The 26,430-nt window shown below is 45.8% G+C and overlaps 1 protein-coding gene across 8 annotated transcripts in view; it reads right to left on the bottom strand.

Moving 5' to 3' along the window:
- Positions 1-26,430, bottom strand: part of LOC135253306 (zinc finger protein 521-like) — a 167,289-nt gene that overhangs the window by 94,264 nt on the left and 46,595 nt on the right. For 5 of the 8 annotated variants that reach the window (XM_064332430.1, XM_064332429.1, XM_064332423.1 and 2 more), the window contains 3 exons: positions 6,146-9,558; positions 5,518-5,602; positions 3,524-3,577 (listed from right to left, as the gene is read on the bottom strand). In XM_064332430.1, coding sequence (XP_064188500.1) covers positions 3,524-3,577; positions 5,518-5,602; positions 6,146-9,118 — 3,112 coding nt within the window. In that variant the 5' untranslated portion in view covers positions 9,119-9,558. Of the gene's footprint in view, positions 1-2,932; positions 3,099-3,523; positions 3,578-5,517; positions 5,603-6,145; positions 9,559-12,194; positions 12,349-26,430 lie in introns of those variants that run through there. The other 3 variants (XM_064332425.1, XM_064332428.1, XM_064332424.1) reach the window with 3 other exon arrangements.

Raw genomic sequence — 26,430 nt, forward strand, 5'->3', positions numbered from 1 at the left:
AGAAAGTGTCCCTTTTAATGAAGAAAGTATTTAGAGCTTTTCCAAACGAGGACAGTTTTATCCAAATTGATTTCGCAGTAATTAGAGCCGCGGCCAAATTTAACCCCTGGCTGTCCGTTGCTGCGGCGCGACCGGCGATTCCATTCGTACGCCTGCTCCTGAATTGCGCGGGGGAACAGCTGGTTCATTTCACGACTCCGAGACGAAGGTTTGCGCGGCTCGAACTTCGTCTACGGCACTTTATAAAGATTGCGAAATCAGGAGAATTTTTTTAGAAATGTTGCCGTTTCTTTATTTTCATTCTTTATTTTTCTATCATTTTCAAATCAGATATGCCTTAGTTCAAGCTTAAGACTGTACTTGGACACTGTAAAATATTAACTAGTATTAACTTAGACAAACTCAGTCTGCTCATTGAAACAACGTACCAAATACGTGCCAAAATTAATAAACAACAAAAACAAAACAATTAAAATGAATAAATAAATCACCACCACTTGACCTGGAAACAGAAATAAAGAGTATCGGACTGTTTCACTTAACAAACCTCTCCAAGCATCAAAACAGAAATACTGTGTTTATACTGTAGGTGTCAAGGTCAGAAACAACAGAGGGTGGAAATACATCTCGTTTTAAAACAGGAAACCGGAGACGGGAATGTGTGTTTACTCCTGTTGTCTGCCAGACTGTGGGAGTGTACCGCCATTCACCTCCGTGCTGGGATGCCCGCACACTGTCCACCGCACGCTATCCACCGCACGCTATCCACTGCACACTATCCACTGTACACTATCCCCTGCACACTATCCACTGCACACTATCCACTGCACACTGTCCACCGGATTTTCCACCAGAACAACTGTCCTCACTTTACAAGCCTGTGAAAGAGCTGGACACGTAATACAGTATTGCTATGCCTTATTCTGAGCATAGCTCCAACCAACTGCATCCCTCATTCCAAACAATTTAATATGTTGCTATTTTTTTTTGTTTCTAGCTTTGATAACAGACAACAACCTTTTGCTGTGAGTGTCGGAAGAGACTACTGTATCTCCCACTCTCATTTTAAACTAAACCTCCTTTTGTTAAATAAAATGTCCCTGTTTTGTCTGTGTAAAACAGATTAATTCACATTGACAGATTAATGCATGATATTGCAATTCTTATTATGTGTACTCAGGATACTGGGCTTCAAAAGAAAATACTCAAGAACATAAATATTATAAAACTGTGATACCTTTATCCATTTATATTGTCTTCTGGTTTTCACCTCACTGGTTCATCTGTACTTCAGACATACTGAATTTTATCAGGTTTACCAAATTCTGTTTTCTAAGGCTTACAGTGGATAATAGTGAAGTGAATTTCCAGACAATACACAAGCCTTTGTTGTTTCTGCAAAAGTCAGGAAAGAACAGCTTACAAAGTCTAAAACAATAATAGAAACTTTCATATATATATAAGCCTTCATCTAAATCCACAGCATAAGATGCAAACTGCACAGTGATCTGACACCATTGCAGAAGGTTCACACTCCTGTTCCTACATACTGACAGAAATATATCTAGATTTCAATTAGATTGCGCATTCTCAATAATGACAATTTGCCTTCAATTACTTCTCTAAGGCTCTCGAGCACACTGAAACTACCCCCCAGCCCCCCTCCACCCCCGTGATAGTTCTTGACCAATGATCACCATCCCTTAATTATCTTCTTTACTCAGATAGATGGTTCTATCAGTGCCGAGTTGGCAGCGGAACTCGCAACCAAATCCCAGAAGAAGAAAATGTGTTTCGGTCTGAAACTAACAACTGTCTCGTAAAAAAAGAAAAGGAAAGAAAAAAAGAGGTCTAGCTGAACTGAGAGCTGCAGCCAATTTGAGGAGCCCGGTCCTCCCCACCACCATTCCCCCCCCCCCCCCCACTCCCCCACCCACCAACAAAAAACCTCCCGGCTCTGTCGCAGTTTGAACGCCGACGGTAATCGGCTGATGACGGCCTGACGGGCATCCACGTCCGACGGCGTGCAAAACGAAAAGCCGGGCCACCGATGGCGGTGTGCGTCGCCGGGGCGATGTGGGAGTGCCGCGCCTTTCGCGGCGTGGGAGGAAAGCGCCCGAAACGTGAGCGGGGGGGGAGGAGGCCACACTAAACAGCGCTCCGGACGCGCCCGTCATCTCACGCGCATCTGGCAGCGCTGCCTCCAGAGCAGCCATTTCACCTGGGTCCTTTCCTTCCCTCTCATGGATTTTTTTGGAATGAGTGGGACCTGGGTTGCAGTCCCCCGAGCAGGACGGGGTGAGAAGGGGAGGGGAGGATGCATTTCAAAGAGGCAGGTAATTCCGACTTGATTAAAAAATGAAATTGCCAGTGGGATTAGGGCCTTGTTTTCCCCCAGCTTCGTCTCTGCCGGGGGGGGTGGGGGGCGGGAGATGGCAAAGTCCCACTCATGCCCGGCACACGGGCACCAGCATGCAGGAACACACAGGTGTACACCCGGGCACACACGCGCTCGTTAACAATCGCATGCGTACATACACTCGCACACGAACACACACATACACACACACACACAAGCACACATACTGTAAACACATGCACACACACACCTCAAACACACACACATGCACACATACTGTACACATGCACACACACACACACATACACACACACACACACACACACACGCACACACATGTGCACACATACACACACACACACACACCCATATGCACACACATATGCACACACACACACACACACACATACTGTACACATGCACACACACACCTCAAACACACACACATGCACACATACTGTACACATGCACACACACACACACACACACACACACACACACGCACACACATGTGCACACATACACACACACACGCACATATGCACACATACACACACACACACACACACACAAAGGAATCACATGCAGGCTTTAATTCAGATCAAGGAGAGCTCCTTTTGTGTTGGCTTATGTAAAACAAGTGTTGTCCTGATGAGGCCTGGGCACCATGTTAAAATTCACCTACACCTTTCTGATGAGGTCCCAGAGGTAGGACTGTTTGTTCCGGATCAATGGACTTCTATCCAATAAAGAAGAATTGAGCATAATTAAAAGTTCTCTAAGCAAAGAGAATAAATTAGCAGATTTTAAAAAATGATAATAACAAAGTCAGACTCCAGCTTTCAACAGAAGCAATCACCTTGAGATGTCTGTGCATCCATCACCTTGTAGAATTTGGAATTATCTCCAACCAATACAACAGGCAGTGCAATCCAATGCGACACAACAAAATGACTATGGCCAAATCAAACTGCAGTCAACAAAAAAGCAATTCTCTTCGACTGTGCCTCACAGTGGCAGACACAAGTACCTTAACTGCAACAGTAACTAAAGCCTGATTTGTCAAAGCAATCAAATGCTGATCAAAAGGGATGCTTCCATTTGTCTGTTTTGACACAGCTGCATAATAACAAAAAAAGCATAGTAGTATTTTGAAAAAAGTACCTGTCATGTGATTTGGTGTGAAAAGTTCCCCTTTGAAGGTCTGTGGGGTTGTTGCTTTGGAGAAAATCAGTGAAAAAGAAATGACATTGAGGAAAACTAAACTGCAATGTGTCTTTCACCAGATAAATGCACTGACAGGGGCTACACAATAATGCTGTACCTTCAACAGTAATGCTGTTTGATTTGTCTGAGATTTCAAGACACCCAATGAACTGCAACAATCTTGGAAATCACAGCAATGTTCACAAAACAATTAAATCATATTTAGAAGGTATTGGGAATTTATCGAGAAACATCCATTCACAAACTCATAAAAATAAAAATAAAAACGTTATCGTACAGTATGCTTGACAAGGAATCTGTTTAATGTATTGAAGTTGTGAGATACGCATTTGCAAGACAAAATATGCACAACACGGATATTCTTTTTGTAATTGTTCTGGACCTTTTCTAAACAAATCACAGGTTAGCATCAGGTCACACTGTCCGACCATGTTAGGTAACACACCACAGCAGTGAACAACATGATGAGGGATCCTTACGGCTGCTTCTAACACATACGCTTATGATATTTCATTTTCCTGCCAAACCCATGCTAAAAGAAAAAAGAAAAAAACTATAAAGCACAAATTGCATATTCTCATCTGAGAAAAATCAGCCAAACAGGGACTTTGTGAAACATCTTATTTTCAAATGCCATTAATTCATGAGCCTCCACAATATAATGAATACATAAATGAAGTCAAAGAATCCTCATCTTTTTAAAAATTTCTTTCTTTTAATTTCTCGAAATACCCTGTAGTTTGCCACACAAATTTGCGTGGGTATTGTGCTGACTTCTGATTTAATGGCAACATGAGCAACCAAATAAAAGGAAAAAAGGAAAACAACAAGACATAATCAAACCCATTCAACAATGCTTTTATCTGACCACAAAGTTTGATTGAATCAAGTGCATGACTCCACCCTTTTACTTCAAGGTCACTGAAGCCTTACTTTGAGGTTTCCAACCATTATGTTTATTGCTTATTTCCGCCATAGCTAACCATATGCAGGTTACTTAGAGTCCTGCCCATGTTTTCTTGACTCAAAGTGCTGAGATCTGTACTCTAACAGACTTTTTTCAAAACTTTGATTTCTCCATACCTTTATCCGCTATCCATAATTTATCATGTCAATGGATGTGGTTGCACTTTTGTAGATGTAAATATATAATCATTACCATGTTTATTTTTTAGACATCTTAATGAAGGGGGACTTTTGGAGCATTAGATGCAATCACTTGTTACAAATAGGAAAAAAGACATATGCAGTGCTCTAATGGAATTGACATTTTATGCATATTCACACACTAAAAATACACACACCTGCAAAACACACGCATACACACACACACACACGTATATACACGCATGTGTGCACGTGTACTGTATGTGTTTCCAGTTCAGCAAACTTCATTATATCCTTGTATGGAGAAATATTCATCTTCAAATAGAAGTTTCAAAGCTTAGCATCTAGCCAGGTGTGAAACAACCCCAAGCTAATAGGGTGCGACAGTACTGCTGCATTGACTGACATTATGTGGTAAAATAATATAAATTGCAGGACAAACTACCAGCGTCCACAGCCAAATTTCAAAACATCCTACCTGCACGTACAACCATATACAAGACAATTTCCTGAGCATTTCACAAAACAGGACTGTGACATATCAACATGTCTTTCAAAGCCTCTCATATTCTGAAAAGCAGTTGCGTTCCAGTTGCATTCCCCATTAATCCGATTCAAAGTGCAGCCATAACAGGTAATGAGAAAAAGATGCCGTAGCCTTAGACTCACTCACTAGGTATATCCATACGGGTAAAAGACAAGACAAGACTGGCTACGAGATGGAAAATATCAATATACTGGAAAGATTCAGAACATGTTGCTGATAATGCCAAGTGTGAAATAAACTGAAAGCATAGGACTGTAATGTTTTAGTTAGCACTCACCGAGCATGTGATTTGCCACGTGAACTTGGATGTCCCATTCACTGTAGAAGACCATCTGACACTTAATACACTGGTAAGTCTTCTTCTGTGTTAAGAGAAGGGAAATATAACAATAGCAAAACATTAGTTGATTCTACAAAGTGCTCACATGGGCTCGATTACATAGACACACAATGATGTGGAAAATATACTATTTAAGAGTTTCTGAAACCGCTTATTAATGTGTCACTGGAACCAGAGCACACATCATCTAGCACACCTCAGGGGAGTGATTGTATCGGAGGGCCCAATCAGTTGACTGTATTATGTGCTAGGTAATAAAATTGAAATAAGACAATCACACATCTCTACAAATTCATGATTAAATCATTTTCATTCAGATTTTAGGGCACTATAATTGTAACACCAGGACACTTCCATTACACGGAATCCAGTATTCTTTTGTACTCTGTATTTGCCATAATTACGAGTAATCACTACCAAGTCATAAAGAAAAGCTATTACGCCTGGACTGTGTACAGTATTCTGGAGAGTGAACCCTTATCGTGAATATGACGAATGGGCGAAATACCGTCTTTTGTCTTAGGTATTTGCATTAATTAATCAGTCAATTAATCAGTATATGTACCTCTTCTCCCTGTGAGGGGCTCACTCTGGAAACTGGAGATGCTTGGGGAGTCCTAAGCTGCCCACTCTCCCCAACTGCATCCCTGTGGACAGACAGGATGTGGTTCTGAAGCTCCGCCTCTGACTCGAACTTGACGTTGCAGCTGGAGCACCGCGTTTTGGAGGAGGGGGCGGAGCCAGAGGTCCTGCCCTTCCCCTCACCGGGGCTGAGCCCCTCCCCCTGTGCCATCCCCAGAGCGACCACCCCCTGCTGCCTGCCACCGTTCACTGCCGGGCTGGAGCTCTTGCTGCTGTCGCTGACGCACGAGGCACACAGCCCGTAGGGCAACCCGTTGATGTCCAGCTTGACCAGGTCCTGCTTGGAGCGGAACTCCTTCAGACACGAGGCGCACTTGTACAGCTTCTGCAGGTGGTGGTGGGCGCGCCCGCCGCCGCCGACGCCTCCGCCGCCGACGGCTGGGTTGCCCGCAGACATGGTGCCCGTCTTCTGCATGTGGAAGGTGCCGTGGATCTTTAGCTCCAGGGTGGACGTCACCGTCTGCATGCAGACCACGCAGCGGAAGCCCGTCAGGGAGTTCCTCAGGTCCGGGTGCATCTGGCAGTGCTCCAGGAAGTCCTCCTCGCTCTGGAGGGGCATCTTGCAGATGCGGCAGCTTCCCGTGTCCAGGCTCTTACTGTGGGTGACCTTGTGTTCAGTAAGGGTGAGCAGGGAGGGGAAGCGCTCGCCGCAGATGGGGCACATGTAGTGCTTGACGGGGCCCAGGTGGGTCTGCATGTGCTCCCGCAGGCCCGCTTCGGAGAAGAAAGTCCGGGAGCAGACATTGCACTTGTAGTTGCCCTTGATCATCTCGGCCTTCCTCTTAACCATGGCGCTCTCCCCGGGCCTGATGTTGTGGTCGCGCAGCTGATGGTTAGTCAGCAGGGAGTCCATGGTGTAGGCCGCCCCGCAGATGTCGCACCCGTACATGGGCTCGGAGGTGTCGACATCCTCCTCGCTGCCGTCGTGGCTGTTGTGCGACTCGTGGCTGTTAGCCAGAAGGCTCTGCAGCTCGGCGTCGTCCTTGGTGACCGGCCCTTCTGCCCCTCCGGCAGTGGACCCGTTGGCGCCGCAGTTCTGGGGCTTGGCTTCGAAGACACAGTGCTTCTCGCGCAAGTGCTTCTCCAGCAGGACGATGGCGTGGAAGGCCTTGCTGCAGAAGCGGCAGTTGTACTTCTTGCTGTGGGTGGTGATGTGGCACTGCAGCTCCACCTCCGTGCCAAAGGACTCCCCACAGAAGATGCACTTGTGGACCTTGCCCTGGTTCTCCAGGTGGTTGTGCTTGACATGCAGCTGCAGGTCAGACTCGTGGCGGAAGTCCCAGTTGCAGGAGGTGCAGCGGTAGACCTTCTTCTCATTGCTGTGCTTGACAGCTAAGTGTAGTTGGATGGAGACCTTGGAGTCAAAGACTTCCTGGCAGAGGGTGCAGCGGAAGAAGACAAAGGTGTGCATGTCCAGGAGGTGCTTCTGCAGGTCGTCCACTGAGGTGAACTGCTTGTCACAGCTCTCGCAGATGTAGTAAGTTGAGGTGATCATGAAGTGTATGGTCACATGCTTCAGCAGGGATTCCTGATTGGGGAACTCTTTGTTGCACTGGGGGCAAGTCATTTTGGGCAGAACACTATCCAGGTGAGTCTTGAGGTGGGTCTGAAACAGGTCCAGGTTTGAGTACTTGGCACCACACTGATTGCAGATAAACTCGCTGGCCGAGCGGGACGAAGAGCCACTGGGTCCAATTTTGATGGTTGCGTGCTCCACAGACATTGGAGAAGATGGACTGAGGGTCCGGTTTGGCTTCTTCCCGTTGTTAATATAGTTAAGAGCGAGCGGGATGTTCTTGTGATTCTCCTTGATATGCTTGTTCAGCTTCAGGATGCTATTGAATATGGGCGAGTTAGTGCAGTATGAACAGGAGTACACCTCTACGATGGGCTCTTTCGGGGTCCCGGCCAGGGGTGAGTCGAAACGTGTGCTGCCCCCATCACAGTGGGTCTGCCGCACATGCTCTTCCAGGGAGGCCTCGGTGAGAAATCCCATGAAGCACTGGGGGCAGAAGAAGGCGTTGCTCTCTTTGGCGACCGGGCTGGGGAACCCATGCGAGCAGCGGATGTGCTCCTGCAAGGCGTTGAGGTCCCCAAGCACCTCGGGGCAGAAGTTGCATTGGAGGACTGCCGCAGACAGGCTGCTCAACAGAGTGCTGTGATCCTGGGCATCGTGGACCTGCTTAAGGTGCTCATTCAGGTTATACAGGGAGGGCAGCACCTCAAAACAGCACTGGCACGTATGGGCTTGCTCCGGTTTGTCCAGGTGCATAGTCTTGAGGTGAATCTGTAGCACAGCAAGGCTGGAAAACACTTGCTTGTTGCAGTAGATGCAGCTGTATGTGATTTTAGCCTGTTTGGATGATAGTCCAGCGATGTCAGCTGCGTGCTGGGCGGCCCTCTTTCTCCCACGGGTCTTCGGTAAGGGCGGCGCCACCTCCACCATGTTGGAGCTGTCGACAGATAGGTTGGAGTCTGGGGTGGTGCTGGAGACGGAGGTGTACCCCACTGTCACCAAGGACGGGCTGTTGCTGTGGTTGCTGGATTCTGGCTGCTGGTGGACATCCATGTGGCTGTAGAGGTCCTCCACGGCGTGAAAGTGCTCGGAACAGATGGTGCACGTGTGACCCTTCTTGTCCCTGTTGTGCGCCTGGTCGATGTGGCTCAGGAGAGGGCCTTCCTCAGTGAAGAGCTCGGGGCAGTAGATGCACTGGAGCGCACCCCTCTCTGGGGGCGGGGAGCACTCTGGGTGGCACTCGGCGATGTGTTTCTGCAATTCCTCGGGGACGTCGAAACCCTCCTCGCACCGGCCGCACTTCTGGGTCTCTTTCAGTTTCCACTCCTCCATCCTGGACAGGCCCTGGCCGCCATCTTTGTTGCGCTCATGGACTTGCATGTGGCCGTGCAGGGAGCTGGAGGAGAGGAAGCCGCGCCGGCACACGGCGCATTTGTAGGGCTTGTTGGAGGTGTGGGTCTTCAGGTGGATCTTGAGGTGGTCGCTGCGCGAGAAGGAGGCGTCGCACTCGCCGCAGTGATACTTCTTGTCGCCCGTGTGCAGCTTGACGTGGCGGTCGCGGCTGCGCTTGTGCTTGAAGAGGCGGCTGCAGAAGGTGCACTTGAAGGGCAGCTTGTCGCCGTGGCTCTGCTCGTGGTGCTTCAGGAAGCTGAGGCGGCTGAAGGACTTGTCGCAGAACTGGCAGGGGTACGGCAGCCCCGGCCCCCCTTCTTCTTCTCCGAAGTCGTATCCGTCTCCGTGGCCCGGTGACGTCTGGTCTTTGCTGGAAGGCGAAGATGCGGGCCAAGAGCAGGAGGGGTCATCCTCAATATCAGCCCCGTCTACAGAACAGGAACAAAGACACAGTTACTGAGATAGTTGTGAGCATGTGATATTGTTCTAGTTCAGCCTGGTGAGCCATAGAAGCCACATCAAACATAACCTACAGTACATCAACAGGAATGACAAATTTCACAATTTACTTTTCTTTTTGTCTTTTCTTTTTCATTTTGTGCCGCAGGGTCATGTAAGCCCTGTGTCTCCTGTGGAGGTCTTTTAAAAAAGTTGAATTTGAATATCTAATTTAAAGAATAATTTGCTGCAAATGTTTTTCCTGCAATTAGCCTTGTATGTGGTCATGTAATGACTTAGCCCACTGAGACTCAAAATGCAATCTTTTTGACATTTCTACCGACAAGGTATGGGGTGCTTTAAGATGGATTCCCTGCATGTGGTAAATTAGTTCATTCTGATTATTATTATATATTTTAATTATGAATACTTGGTATCCTGACTGCAGTTTCCAGTCATTTTTAGGAAAAAAGGAACTTTGAAAAATATAAAAAAACATTTAACACTGAAGTTAACACTGACAACATCCTATCACTCATAAATGAAAAACAAAACTTGTTACAAATTTGCAACAAATAAAAGGATGATGTTACGCATACAATAATCCTAAAATGCATTGAAGCCCCAAGGAAAGGAAAAAGTGCATTTGAAACTTTAACATGTTATCTGTAAAAAAAACATTTTAGATAATCTAAACCATTACCACCACCCTCCCTTGCTGTAAACCAGTACTGTGGTACTTCTGTCTGAATCGTACAGCATGCAGGGAGCGTTCGCTGCCATTCCCCCGGATCGATGCTCGTTCGTTTGGGGCGCGGGCGTTTGGCCGTGGGCACCGGCAAACCTGGCTCCCCTCAGAGAAAGCCAGCTGCAGGGGCAGGGACACGGGGACGAGGGGACAAGGAGCAGCCAAGCCGGGGAAACGAGTATCAACAGCGCAGAGCGCAGAGACCAAGGACAAACAGGCGCTCACAACGAGCTGGTGACCTTAGACTCGCGGCATCTGTGACTCAGACCGTTATCTAGCCGGCCGGCCAAATAATGTTTTAAAAAACTTTTTTTTTTTTTTTTTGTTTGGTTGTTGAAAGTTGCGAGAACATTGCACTCCTCTGAGTCGTCAGGTTGCAAACGTCCTCAAAAATGCTTTCCATCTGAAATGGGTGGCGTAAGGCTGTGGTGTGCATTTTTGCATTTTTCACCACAGCGCTGTTGCAAAAGCTGCAGGAGCAATTTGTGCTTGCTGGGTGCCCCTACATGTCTCATAACAGGTGGAAAAAGTCTCTCTCTCTCTCTATCACACACACACACACACACACACACTTGACATTGGAATCCATCCTGAAAATATCCTACGGTAATTGAACCAAGAAATGGTGTAACCTGCTTAAGCTAAAAAAATGTGCATACGGTTTTATGAATAAAAAGTCAATTTCTGCATATACATTTTCAAATGTCTGTAAAACTAGACATGTCTGGGATTACTATTGCTAGGGGAGCATCTTCTTTTGTTTTTGAATCCCGCTTTGTAATGGAATCACCTAGAGACCTCCAGCTCAAACATTCCATTACACAACCCAACCCCCCAACACCCCCCACCCCACCGAATACATCCCAGACTACAGGAGTGGCCCTTTGTGCTCTGTGATTGTCCTTCCAAATCCCTGAAAGCCTCAGCTGCACTAGTGGGATTTTGGGAAAGCTTTTTTTCTTTTTTCTTGTTCAAACGCTGATCGACGAACGGAAATAGGGAAAGCCAGAGTGCTGACAGCCCAGGCCGTTGTACACTGTTAAGCTTCCTGCTTTTTGTAAAACTGTTTTTCGGCATGTGAATTACAGGGGCACTTCAGGTAACAATTCACATTCTCAAAAGTACTGTTCATGGAAAGTAGCCCTATACTGTCACTTATACTGGGCTCATAAAATCTTCTAGCTCCAGAATCGAGTGGAAGGACATTTAGATACCTTTCACCTGCAATAATAAAAATATTCTTAATAAAAATATAAATTATTCCGGACATTAAAATAAGATATTATGCATCATATGGCATGTGTGTGTATGTTTTACAAAACCCTTTAAAATTGGTAATGTATATTCACAATCAGTGTTATTATACTTAAAAACGACACACAGAATATCGCTAAATGTTTTCTGATATTTTTTTTGTCTAATAAATAGTTATTCCGTAAAGAGAATGGGTCATGTTTGTAAACTCTGCACTTTATTCTTTTAAAAGCATATTAATGTACAAATTAAAAATCTGAATTCCAAATAGAACAGACTGAATCAAAACCGGCAGCTGTTTTTTCCCCCTAATTAATTTCTGTCGATTTTATGTGACAAACGATTTTTAAGAAACTGCAGACTGCAATGAAATTTCTGTGCCAAACGCCATTTTCCACTTAAGTTCAAAAGGTTGTCCGCCAATTCTTCCTTCTGCTACAGCATAAGTACAGTGGACTTCCGTACTTAAATACAGCCGGTCCTTTCAAGCACTTAGCGAGACAAAGAAAACTGCAGAGCTGGAAACAGGAAAAACAAAGGGAAACTGAACAGATTTATTAGACCGATAGCAGAGCGCATTAAACCAGCAGGGTTGTGCCTGGTTGACATAACCAGACATCTTACCTGAAATGCCACTGATACCGGCGCCCCTGGCACAAGAACTTGAATATGTTCGCATGAGGCTACCTGTCTAGATGCTGGTAAAGTTACCAGCCGCTTCTTTTTAATGGTGTATTCGTAAGAACGGTGCCCCCGGGCCAGATGCAGAGGCGATTAGCTCCTCAGGTATCGTGTCTCATGCAGTTCTTATCTGTCTGGGAGTGGGGAGGGGAGTCGGTGGCCGGGTGTGGGGGGAAGGGAGGAGGGGGGGGGGTGTCTTTATCCTAAGGAAACAGATGAGAATGTGGTCTTTCCTTCCCCACACCTCCAAACTGTTGAAAACACCTCCTTGACGTGCCTGCCAGATGTTCACCGACTACTGGCTTTGCGCCACTCTCACATAGTCACCTCTGAGTGGGCAGACTTTCTTTTATTGTTTTCTTTTTTTTTTTGAACAGGGGAAAGAGTGACCAGAGAGAGCGCAGCGTGTCCCCTATGGGCGAGCCTTGGCTTGCGTCGACAGTGCCACTGTCACGGTATGCTACGCGCTCGCACGGTCGCAAATGTGAGCTTTATGCATTCGCTTCGGGTCACCGGAACGCCGTGCCCAACTGCCACTTTTCTGATTGCGACGTGCTGTTTCCAAGGAGAATGTATACCGAAGTAATTAGTCAGCATACCCAAAGGATTCAGCACTTTATTTCTTCTCATTTTGTAACTGAGGACTGTCCAAGTTTTTTTTGTTGTGTTCTTTCTCAATGCAACAAAACTTGTGTATGAATAAATGTATGGTGTAATGTACAATACTTCTGCCCAAATTATGTTTTTTTTTTTTTTATGTTACATTTTGAGAATGGAAAGCCACTTCCATAAAATCATGAAACGTGTGTTTATACATGCTATTTGCCCTCCTAAAACCCAGCAATTTCTGTCCCTTTTATGGGCCTTAATCTCAAGAAATATAAATAAAATAAATAATACTTTTGAAAATATTTTCACTGAAATAAACTTTTTGCCATCCAAGACACTTAAATTATGCTTTAAAAAATTAATATTTTAAAAATAGCATTCCTCAAATTGACTGGACTTAAGTGGAACTGACCATTACCCTGATTAGCACTCTATGCTACGTATACGCCATTAACTCATTTTATAATGAGTAGCTGGAGCGAGACCATTGGCTGGTGTTCCATTATCCTTTTTGTCTTTTCAAGTGGTCAGGAGTTGGTGCTAATCACTAGGGTAGCAACTAAGGAAGAAAAGAGCACCCTGCTATTCTTGATCACACCAGCACAAATCATAGAAGTAATGGAGGTGTTGGGGGAGGGGGGGGGTGGCCGGCAATATGAATAACATTGTAATATATCAGTAATATAGTATTAATAATTCGATTTGCTGTCTTGCCGTGTGAGTCAGTGGTCTGTTCTTTAGAACACCGCGTGCACAGCCTGAAGTGTAGGCCGCCACACTTTCGGAAATTAAAATCGATGAAATGATTTTCTGCCAGCCCGTTAGGTAAGGCGCTACCATTATGTTTAGCTATGCTGGTGTTGAATTTTTAAGATCCAGAGATCTCTCTGCTGTGTGCTCGAGCTTCGTGAACTCTGTTCTTGGCTCTGGAGAATACAGGTTTGTTTTGTTTGCACTGATCCTTGCATTGTCAGAATTATGGTGTAATAACGGTGATTCCAGTGAACCTTGAGCTTCAGATTCTTTTTATTATTTTAACTGTACTGAAAAATCCTCGCTTCTGTTTGCATTTACTTTTAATATACTGCTGAACAGAATCATTTGTGTGTAAAATACAAGTTACTGCATTTTATGAAAACAAAAAATAATTTTGCCATCTAGCTGCCTTCCTTTTTACTACTAAAAACCCAACGAACCAACAAACAAAAACAGAGAATACATCATAATTTACATTTCAAATTCAGATATGGCCTAAAAAAAAAAAAAATAAATAAATAAAATGAAGCGCGGAACATGTGAAAATTCGTGTCGCTAATGCTCCAGAGAAAGCGCCGAACTTTTTTTGCCCCATAATTTTCCCCGCCTCCTTCCTCGACGTTTGCCAAGTCCGCCATTTCCCGCGGACACGCCGAAGCGAGTGTGCGAACGCCGGCGCACGAAAGCGGGAGTGGGGGAGATGACGGGGGAGATGGTGGGGGGGGAGTGGGGTGGCCCAGGAGAGCCGGTGGAAAGAGGAGCTGCCGGCCCCGGCTCTTCCTTCACGCAAGCAGGAATGTCCGCGATTCCGCCGCCTGAGTAAATAAAAGAGTCCTTATTTCCTCATTTCCCTGGCCTGCTGCACCACGGCAGCCCCTCTTTGTCACTGCCAAAGGGGATGCAGAGCTGAAACTACACCCTGCAGCTCAAGGGCTGTCTTTGTTAGCCTGCCAGGTCTTCCTGTGCATCTTCTGGCCAACAGCCTGTGACATCCTGGGAGGAAGACCTCCATCTTAGGGCCTGACACTTTTTCACCCCCCACCCCCCGTTCCCTCTCCCTGCCTTTTTTTAAATGTCCACCACGCTAGAACAAAACAACATTTTTTTGCTCTGTCCGTGTAGGCCGAAGGACAGCTGGAAACTCATTTGTAGCACTTAACATCTGTTTAGTCATATTTACGGGCAAAAGTGCTGGCCAGCCCAAAACTGGAACGTTCAAAGTGAAATGAAGAGGTCTAGCTGAGAGAGGTTTGGAAAGGGGAGGGATTGTTGGGTTTTGGCTTTTCTCCCTAGCTTTGTGTGAGGAAATTTCCAAAATGTGATGAAAAATTAGACATTGTTTAAGATTTACTCTATGTCTAGAGCCATAGTTCAACATTTCATAATATTTACAGTAGCTATACTATGCTAGTTTTGTGCATTTTATTTTTGTGCATAAAAGTGATCAAAACTATTGGACTCATGACTTCTGGTATGTCATTTTTTCTGGTTACCGGGAAAAACCCCTCCACACTTCACACTACTATGTTACATTACATTACATGCACACACACACACACACACACACACACACACACACCCTGCACATGCACCGCGGCGCTCAGATGTGTATCGATGACGCACACTCCCAAACCATGCGTAGGGCCAGTCCATTTACTCTGTTATTCATCTGCCTGCCTCTCGTTTAGAAGCCGCTGTGTACCTACGGTACAGCACTGTAGCTTATTTAGGCAGCTATAGACTCCACAGAGTCTCTGAAAAACACAGACATATCTCTCAGGCTTTATATGTTACATGAGTACACGCAAGCATACGTCATTATCTGTCTGCCGTTCCCTCAAACAGAATGCAAATCTTGCAGGTTTTTTTTTTTTGAGCTACATGAGACACGTCGCACCTCATCGAAACCGAATCTCCCCCGGACTGTAATGAGTGAGCAATAAATAATATGAATACCCTCTCCTGATGCAGATGCCTGAGTTTAACTGCCCAGTACAATGCGTGTTGGATTATTTTATTTAGTTCAAGAGCAGTGGGACACCTTAAAGCGGGCACTGTCACTCGTAAAGCCTTTCAGTGGGTCTCGAGGCATCTGTAGCTGTCGTTTATGCACCAGCTGCAGCAGCAGAACTCTGGACTGAGGGCAGTGTAGCAAATGCTGCAGATCAATACTAACGCACGCGCGCGCACACACACACACACACACACACACACACACACACACGCACAAACACACACACGTATGCATACACACATACACACACGCGCACACACACACATACACACACTCACACACACACATACACTCACACACCCACACACACAAATACACATGCACACATGTACACACACACACACACACACACACACACTCCCACGCACACACACAGACACTCTCGTGCATATTGTGAACAGACACATACCCTTGCCTCTGCCCATTGGTTAAGCTCGGTATCACAAATCAAAACCGTAATCGTGTTGGAAGTAATTTACTGAAGCTCGCAAAACAAGAAAAAAAGAAAGAAGAAAATTATATACACTAGAGAAGACTCTCGAGATGAAACATCTCATTTTCAGGAGTGTTATGACTTTGAACTTGGCAAATTAGCCTTTTTCATCATTGGCTGTGATTTGCAAATGAGGCCGTGTGCTTCCTTTTATTTGCATATGAGCCAGCGAGGTCTGCTGTTTACATAAACATATAAACAGGGCTCTTACTGCTATACATATTTCCTAGGCAGATACACAAGATATTAGGTCAGAGGAATCCTTTGCCAAACTCATCAGTGCTTTATCTAAAGGCTGATATAGTACAATAGTCCTGTGGTGTGACTTAAGAAGAAGATAATGCTTTTTTATAGTACGACTAAGTTCTTCTGACGTTTCTGATTTAGAGACCCCTAGATCTACCTTGAGAAAACACACCAGCACATCAGCCAGAGATGGACCATTTTCAACCGGCCAATAAAATGGCATTGACGAGGTAATTCGGCTGTGCCAATGCAAAGCTGGCCTTCGTCTAAAGCTGTTCTGGTTTTACAACGGTATTGCCAAACACAATTCACGATTCATATGCAACTGGCGATTTCTTTCAGTTCACATTTGGGGACATCTGCATATTTAGCAAGAGGGTGAGGATGTGAGTGACAAAGAAAAGTTGCAAATCAGTACAGTTCACAAAACTGTAAATGAGAACAGACTACAGAGCATGCATGTGTGTGTACGTGCGCGCATGAGTATGTGTGTGCGCGCGTGTGTGTGCCGATGTTAGTGCCTGTCCCTTAACAGGCTTTGGGCCTCTACAGCTCTGCGCCAGTTGGCCCAGTTGTGTTTGAATGTGCTCCCGCAGGTGTAGGCTTTTGTGCCAGCGTGGCAGTCAGGGATGCCATGTGTCACTGAATCAGAAGCCTGCAAACCTGCTGTAAATTATGCAGTGCAGGCACAGCGAACCTGCTGTCCACATGCGCATACTGAAAACAACAACATAATCATCACAGTACAGTATAAAACAACAACAATAATAATAATAATAATAATAATAATAACAGATTTTTTCTCCTGTCTTTGCTTTGCTATATATCAGGTCACTATGCAAAGGGATAATGATAACTTCATACATAAAAATGTACCAACTGTGGTGTACAGTTAACTGTACATTAACTGAACTGCTGAAGACGTCATGTCAAACACTTCAAAGTTTCATTTGCTTTGAGGCATAGCCTTCCTTGCCAGCTACATCACATGACTATTTTAAATAGGTATTTTATACATGATCAGGTACTGAGGTATTAGCCCGACTGTCGAAGAATCACCAAAGAGCATATCAAGGAGAATAAATATACAGCCAGATAACATATTAAAGATGTTGAAAGATGTACATAGTGATCAGACAGGAAAAAAAAAAAACACTGAAAAGATGCATACATGGGTGCCATTAACATTTTTTTACAACAGAGGAAAGATACCTGTTACAAGAAAGACAGCTGTTTATAAATATAAAGATATTCACAAATTAAGATACAAAAAGGAAAAAAAAAAAACTTTTTAGAACAAATGATTTTTCACCAGTTAAAGGTGGCGTGTTAGCACTGAACACCGAAAGACTAATTGTGCTAATTGACGCAATGGAGCGGACATTTTTCCGGCCCCTAATTGGACCTTCTGGAATGTGCCAGAAAAAAGGTGCGGGATTCGGGTTTTAATTTAGCGCTCCTGAACGCACGGTGCTGTGAACCAAACCATAGGTACTAATGTGTCCAGTCAGGCTCTCTCTTCCTCTGGGTCTTAAAAGAGAAAACACTGGTCTATACCAGTGGAGAAACTCTCTGCATTAGGCACAAATAAAGTGTCTGCTCAAGACTACAGTCATTTTTTCAGATAACTTTGTCTTTTAAATAACTTTAAAATGATTCAAATAAAACAGTAAGGAAATATGTCTTTTTTTCCCCCAGATAGATTCAGATAACGTGATTAAATTTGGGAAGGAATGAACAACAGCACATTGTTTGATGCTCCGACAAGATCTGTGTGCAGTATTCTGTCACTCTGCCTACATTTCCACTCACTGCAAACAAAAACAAGTCTTACTGTCCAATAATGAAAAACTGGAAATAGTGTTCGGCCTATCACCACATAAAATCAACTAGGTCCAAAGGAGTGGCATAACGGACAGATTTTGTACACACAGACGTTATCATAAGCCACATGCATCTCAACAGACCGCCACTCACCTTTCAGTGTCCCCTCTCTGCTGCCATGTCTTTTTGTAAAAAACAGACCCTAGCTTGCTCCTGAGCTCATCCCTACTCAATGCACACACTGTAGACTACCTTCACTAGGACATTAACTTAACCTACAGTTTGTAATGTTTTTAAGAATTCAATAAGGGTAGTAATCAGTCATAGATCCTTTTTACTGGATATGAGCATATATGTTTCCAGTAGCATAATTGCCGACACATAACTGTTATGTTGACTGAGGGCTCAGTAAGGCAATGATGATGAAATTCAGCATAGGATAGCAGTAAATCATCTAAAGAGTGCTGTGATGAACCAGGATTCAGAGACCTCTGACTGACTTCTGAGGTGTCTGTTACCAGTCAGTGATAGCAATATTTTTGCCATTTGTGGAAGCATTAGCCAGTCCAGAACATCTCGGGCACAAGTCTTGTGTATTACATCATAGCCCAGAGTATTTGTGTGAAGCCCTTGTGCTGTGCCGTTGTTTAACTCCTGTACTGGTTCATGTCTGGTGGGGGGTGGGGGGGGTGGGGGGGGGTTTGGGTTGGGGGAGCCTGTCTATCTGTGCAACACCCACAACAGCACCGGTAATCAGTTTCCAGGATGAAGTTTGATATTGCGCAAATTAAGTTGTGTGCTGTCAAGGTTGCTGTCTCCATTGCTGCCCCTTAGTAACAAAGAGGAAAAAGGAAAAAAAAAAAAAAAAAACGAATAAGATGAAGAACGTGGTGGTGATTGGGCTCTCGGATTAGGAGCAGACTTTATATCGCGCTGGCTTCATTTACATCCTGTGCAAGGTCCGCGCGGCGGCTGGAGGTGTCTTATCTGCGGCGTGCAGCAGCCAGAGCAGTTAACGCACCTCTTTGTGTTTAGAGACAGTCTTATCTTATCGGAAGGATCTGTGCACATGGAGGAAAACCCTTTGCTATCAGGATTACAGAAACACTGGCAGCTCATCGCAGGCAAAGACTAATAAAGAGCAGGGAGAGAGTGATGGTGTGATTTAGTCTGTGTGTGTGTGTTTGCGTGCGTGTGTGTGTGCACACGTGCGTGTGTCCATGTTTGTGCGTGTGTGTGTGTGTGCATGTTTTTGTATGTGTGTGCATTTTGTGGGTGTGTATGTGTGTGCTTGTTTCTGTGTTTGTGTGTCTGTGTCTGTGCGCATATTTATGTGTGAGTGTGTATGCATGTTTATATATGTGTTTGTGTGCGTGTGCATGTTTGTGTGGGTGTGTGTGTGGGTGTCAGCATGTATCTATGTTGGCATATGTGTGTGCATGTGTGCATGTTTGCGTGTGTGCGCATGTGTGAATGTTAATGTGTGTGTGTGTGTGTGTGTGTGTGTGTCAGCATGTGTCTATGTTTGTTTTTGTGCGTGTGTGTGTCTGGATAACAGACATGTCATAACAAATACTAAAATGTATACCAAGACATATTCAGCACGCCACATCATTGTTCAAATTTGAGGACGTTTTTTGTAATTCATTTTTTTAAAAAATCCAGTTTAATTCATTTTAAAGTTAAAGCTCATGGTTTTATGAGGTTCATAATTTCTTAAAACAAGCCATGTAACTGTCACTGAGTCATTTTACCTTTATTTCTGTACAGCCTAGAACATCATCAGTCCTCACAGTGGTGTAAAAATATTGCCAAACACATAAGCTTCAGTGCCATTTTGTATTTATAAATTATCTTTCTATAACAAATCAGTTGATCTGAACAATTATTAATATCTTAATTTTAGCATTTATTTTAATTAATGAAATTGCAATTTGAATTTGAATGTTTGTTTCCCTTTTACTAAAGACTAGTGAGTAGAAAATCACATTTAGGTAAAATCCTTCATATAATACAACTGCTTTATTGAAAAAAGGTGGTTCATTCATATATCAGCTGATGTGATTTTCCACAATCCTCCTACCAAAAAAAAAAAAAAAAAAAAACCCGGTCTTAACAGCTTTATTTCAACACCGTAGCATCACGAACGCGACACGTCCACTTCAGATGACGGGAAGGGGGTGGGGGGGTGGGGGGGGGAGCCGGGACTGTTCCAGATGCGGAAGGGCTCCGGTTTCCGCGACTGAAAAGCCTTTCGCATTACGGGTAATTCATTTTCTTTTTCAGATCACAGGATATTCAATTTGTTATAATACGACGCTGATTTACATAGCTCAGACCCCCCGAGCCGCCACTCGAAGGCATCTGAAGCCAGACACTTCAGACTCCGCCCGCCGCGGCCTCTCCCGCCGCGCGGAGCATCAAAGAGGAGCGGGCCGAGGAGGCGGCGTGACTGACAGGTCGGGCGCCACGCGCTAGGCGGCAGCCTTCAGACCAGCGACACGAAACCTCGCAGCTTTTAAAACCCTGTCAGGGTGCTGCCGTTGCGCCCTTCAGCAAACTGCCCGCCTCCATATCAATACCAAGAAATGGAAGCATGGGTAATATTCAAAAATGAACAAAACTTTATCTGTGCTGTGTATTTCAGACACGACGCGCAGTTAATTTGCACCCTGACTTTAGAAACAGGGAGAATGAGCTCTTCGCCAATGCGGAACCGAAGCGATAAATTCACAGCAGAAAATTCAACGGAGCGAAATCGGTGAGCGAGACTACCTCCGGCCCCAGCTCGACAGAGAATCGCGGGGGGGGCTGTTCCTGCAGCACGTCGGTCAATCCGGCACATTCCGGGCAACAGGGAGGGAGGGAGGGGGGAGCCCGTGTCTCGCCACCCGGCACGCCGGCTATGCCACACGCCGTGAAGCGCGGAGTCACGCCGGCGTGGGCAGCGACACGGGGGGCCCGGGGAAACCTGCCACTCCGCCACGGACGTCAGGGCCGCCCGTCCGTCAGGGCCGCCCGAGCGTGCGCGCGCGACGGCCGCTTGTTCACCCGTCTGCCGGGACCGCCAAACCGCTCGGCGTTTTGTCGGTATTACCCATTTCCGTCGCAAGGACACGGCCGCTGGACTGTGTCCCAGACAACGAGGCGGCACGGCCTGCCGCGTGTGTGTGTGTGTGTGTGTGTGTGGGGGGGGGGGTGACACAAATGGCCACCGGGGCTCACCTGTACCTCCGCCAGAGCTTAAAATGTTGAGGGGAAGAGAGGAAGGGGTTTCCATTTCTCTGTAAACAGCCAACCTACTCTCCCCCCCCCTTTAAAAAAGAGACTTCATACCTTTTTATTTAGGTTGGACTAAAGTTTCAATGCTTCCCCGTCTGAGCGTGGCTTTCATTACCGGCCGCCACAGACACCATTTTTACGGCTTGAGAAGGGCCAACAATAACCAACAATGGCCCAGAGACGAAGCCAGTGCAGGATTCGGGCGATTTTCTGCTCGATTACAGGAGCGGCTGAGGCTTCAGAGAGACTGCGGACTGTTCCCCGAACGCCGGCTCGGCTGTCCTCAAATGGCGCTGGGTCCGTACCCGCGTCTAAAGATAGACGCCACGGGAGGGCGTGCGCCCCGGCCGGCTCGACCGCTCGGACATTCGCACTGGGGTCACTCGCGTAGCGCAGACACTCCGCCAGGACAACAAGGCGCACAGAGCCTCGGGGGGCGGGGACAACGGCTGTCTCTGCAGACCCTACTGCCCCATCACACAGAGAACCACACACACACACACACACACACACACACGCACACACACACACACACACACACGCACGCAAGCACAAACGCACACACACACATGCACACACATACACACTCACACACACACACACACCTGCACACGTGCGCTTGAAAGAAGGCCAGTCTACCACCCCCATACACTGCAAACAGGTGAGCAGCCTCCATTTGCGGCTAGTACAGCCAACCTGACTAAAGGTGAATAAAAAACAAGCTCCCTCCTCCTCTTTCCCTGTCTCTCTAAATCTTTCCTTGTCCCCTCACTTCATACCTCTCCTGTGACCCAGTAGGCTTATGAATATGTGATTCATTCCTCAATATTGTTGCTTCTAAAGAAAGAAAATTTGACGACTTCACCAAGTTTCAGTCATTTCCTCATTATTTCAATGTGCTACGTTTAGCGCATGTTTATGTGTTTTTGCTTGGATCTCACTCTGCAGCTCTTCCAAAACAGAAATACCGTCATAAAATATGCTGAGTAATTGACTGGCAAACTAATTAAATGTGGCTCAAAAATTCAGTTTGCTCTGCAAGTTCCTGGAGGTGCTATCTATTAATTATAACCCCTATTCTCAATATGTGTTAGGCACGTCATTAATATTTCAGCTGGCGTAGAATTCTGAAGACATCGCTAATGGTATTCATGGCTTCCCCTTGCATAAGCCTGCTGCAGACTGGCGAAACGCAAACAGTGACTGCACAGTTCTGCACAGCACCGCCTGTGTCCGACGCAGGCAAACGCAGGAAACGTCCATCCAAACCGAGCGCCACGCATTAGCATTCAGTGCGAGGAACTCAACCTCTGAACCCCAAAACCCCCCCCCACCTCCCCGACAGCGCCCTCCCTCCCCACCAGGCCCGAGCCCCCGACCGCGTAATACTGTTTGCTTTGGGTTTGATTTCTTTCAAATTGCGTCCCACTTGTCACTTTGTAAAAGAGACCGGACAGTACTGAAGGAAAGAAAATACAACGGCAACCCGAAGACCAAGGAGGAGGCGGGGAGTGGGGGTTGGGGGTTGGGGGTTGAAAAAAAGTAGCCACTCATGCAGGACCGTGTCTTTTCATGTTTGCCTGTCGAAAACGTCAAGCCGTCCTCCTCTCCTCTGTTTGATTCCCTGACACTTTCGCTGTGGTTGAACAACAACCTCGGTCATATTCATTAATAATTAGTTGGGTTGGGGTGGAGGGTGGACGAAGGGGAGGGGGGGGGGGGTGTTGGGGGTGGTGGGGGTGGGCGGAGGCGTCGGGAGGAGAAGAAGGCTTTAGAAGAAGGCGGCTATTGCGACCGACGCTCCGGCTTTTTCCTCCTCGGTTTTTCTTTCCACGGCCTGGGGAGCCAAAGCGGTGCGGGCCTCATTTGAGCCAGGATGGCGGACGTCCCCCCTCCTCATTAATCACTACAGTAATACATTCCAGATGAATAAACAGCTTCAGCTCTGCAATGTGAGCCCCTGCTCTTAAGTCCCCACATTTACAGGGGCCGGCCGTGCCAAGCCTTCCCGGCTCGTGGAAGAACAGCGTTATCCGTTTCCCTGCTGCGGCGTGGCTAGGATTACACCCTCAAACTAGCCCCCCACCCCCACCCCCTCATCTCACCCTTCCCACACTCAAGTTACCGTCCTTACCCAGCCTCTGTCGACAGGCTACCATAGCAGAACCACCGACACTGACTGAGGGCCAGATCCCGTGTTCGATAAGCAATCTTTTCACTCTTCTTTAAAAGTCAGCAGTTAATGACAACAATTACCCCACATCTTTGCATCAAACTGAATATATTTCAGAACAGATTGCCTGAATTCACCATGAAACAGGATGGTTTTCCCTGGGTAAAGCTGCCATTTAGCACAGCAACTTTCCTACTGCAAGATACAGATTTGTCATGATTTCCAGGAGAACACAAGGTCTACACGTCCGTCTATAAACTCCCCCCATATCAACAGTAATAACAGGCATATCAATCCCGGCGAGATGTATGAATGCAAATTGACAGGCAACTGTCCGCCATTTCTAAGCCGCAACATCTGACATGATTAGAGTGGCATCCTCTAATGAGAGTCTAACATTCATCAGCAATATGCCTGCTGTTTATGAACACAAAGCATAAAGTTGATTTCCCCACAGCGATACGTGTTTCTGTGACATCACTGGTTAGTAACGAGGCCGCGGCAACACCGCACTGAACCTTGGGTAGGGTGGGGGGGGGGGTGTCTTCCTGTGGTACAGATTACATTCTCAAAACCATCAGCCAGGGTCCTGATGAAGATTTTCCTCTATCAACCTTAAAGAAGGTTCCAGATATACAAAATATGCATGCTATGTGCATATATAGTTTTTGAACCACCGGGCACATTTTTTACCCCCCAGTAGACCTGGTAGACTCTGAGCACTGAAGACGAATGGGCACTGCCCCCACCCCACCCATGCCACCTGCGCTTCGGGGGTGTAATTTTCCATCCGCTCTGAAAAGCAGCGAACGTGGGTCGCTCACTCTGGTTCAGAACAGTCCGCTCTCTCTTTGGGCAGTGCCCATATTGCCACTGTCCAAAGACGGGCGATACGGTACACTACATACCGGCATTAATATTGACCTCCAGTGGCGACAGGAAACGACCACATCCTGGGTACTGGGAATCTGGAGGGAGAGGAGCGTTCACTGCTTCAGAAATTCTTTTTAATAATGTGACAGGGGGAAAAGGACCACGCTTTATTCTGCTTACTTCTTCGTTGCTATGCCCAGAGGCTACCGGCTGGTGGGGGTGGCTGCAGCGCTGTAAGAGGTTGTCGGAAAGGGCAATGTGTGTGTGTGTGTGTGTATGTGCGTGCGTACGCGTGCGTACGTGTACGTGTGTGTGTGTGTGCGTGCAAGTGCGTGTGCGTGTGCAGGTGTGTGTGTGTGAGTGTATAAGCGTGCTTTTACATGTTTGACCATGCTGGTTTACACACATGTGCCTATGTGTATTTGTGTGAACATGAACACGCAAATGTCTCAATGTGCACATCCAGATGTGCATGTGCTTTTTGTGTTCTGTAAATGTGTCCTGCATAGAGCTGTACACGCGTGTCTCTGTGTACATATGTATGGAAGTTGTCACGTGCATGTGTGACTGCATGTGTTTGTGAATACAAGTACGAATGTACTTACGATCGGGGAATATATTTAGCCAACACAAGATGAGCTTTTCCAACCACATACCAATGCTGCACTCTCTCACTCTAAAGAGGAACACTGGAACAAGAGTGCAAAATTTTCCAAAAAAACGACTGGGAAATTTGGGTCCATTCCATGTGTCATCTCCCTTCAATGGCCTCTAACGATATTGCAATGGTTTGCAATTCAATTCAATTACCACAGCACTTAATTAACTGAGGAAATCTCTGGTAAAACATTGCTTATGGTTCATGAAGCAGCACTGTAAAAAAGTATGATAAGGATAGCTTGTAATTACAATGCCGAAGACGCATCATTATGAAGATGCCTTTATTGTGCGTATCGGTGCCAAATTAATAAAAAATGAAATGAAAAGAGTCTGCATTTCAATGATCCCACTGGAACACACCACTTCAAGAGCTATAAATAATATGTCACAAAATATGTACCAGATATTATGTACCCTTAAAATCCTTAAAACAGAAAATTGGGTATAATAAAAAGGTATTGAAAAAAAAAGCCTGTCAGAGGAGGACTGGTTCAATTCATACAATTTTATTGGAATGCACAACCTGTATTAAACATGTTGCATTGTTTGTTTGCACACAGGCTTTATTATTGCATTTTTACCCCCTCTTGAGCCAAATGTTTGGAGTTTCGGAGCTTTCCAGGAGAAAAAAAAGCCCATCGGACATGTGTGTTAGTGGGGAGCAAATGGAAAAGTCTATGCTCTACCGTGTTGTCCAAAATGTGTTCCACTTGGAAAATACTTCGGAAAGAAGAATCTAGGGTTGAATGCAGAACTAGCAGAGTGCTTCACTGCAATACTTCTCCATACATCTATTAATAATAGACTCTTCTTCCTGTCTCTGTAACTTGGAGGTCCAGATCCCTGTAGCATGGTAACTATTTACTTAGCTACCAATCTCCACCATCTGGGAGCCTATTTTTGCCCTTCCTCAAGGGAAAAGACTAATATCAATTCTGAAACATGCCAGGGAATGCTTAATCCACATCTATCCATATTGAAATAGTACAATGCCCATTGCAAAGTCTCTTTCTATCTCCCTCTTACTCACAAATACACACGCACACACACGCATGCACACACATATTGTCTCATGCAGAACTGGTGTGAAGTGGGAAAAATATTTTCATACAGTGAGCTCCATAATGTTTAAGGACAAAGACATATTCTTTCTTAATTTGGCTCTGTAACCCACAATATGATTTATAATCAAACAATTCTACATGTTCTACACGTTTACATGTGCATATTTTCAGATTTTATTGAAGGG

Source organism: Anguilla rostrata, chromosome 4 (assembly GCF_018555375.3).
Source record: "Anguilla rostrata isolate EN2019 chromosome 4, ASM1855537v3, whole genome shotgun sequence".
NCBI classification, from domain to species: domain Eukaryota; kingdom Metazoa; phylum Chordata; class Actinopteri; order Anguilliformes; family Anguillidae; genus Anguilla; species Anguilla rostrata.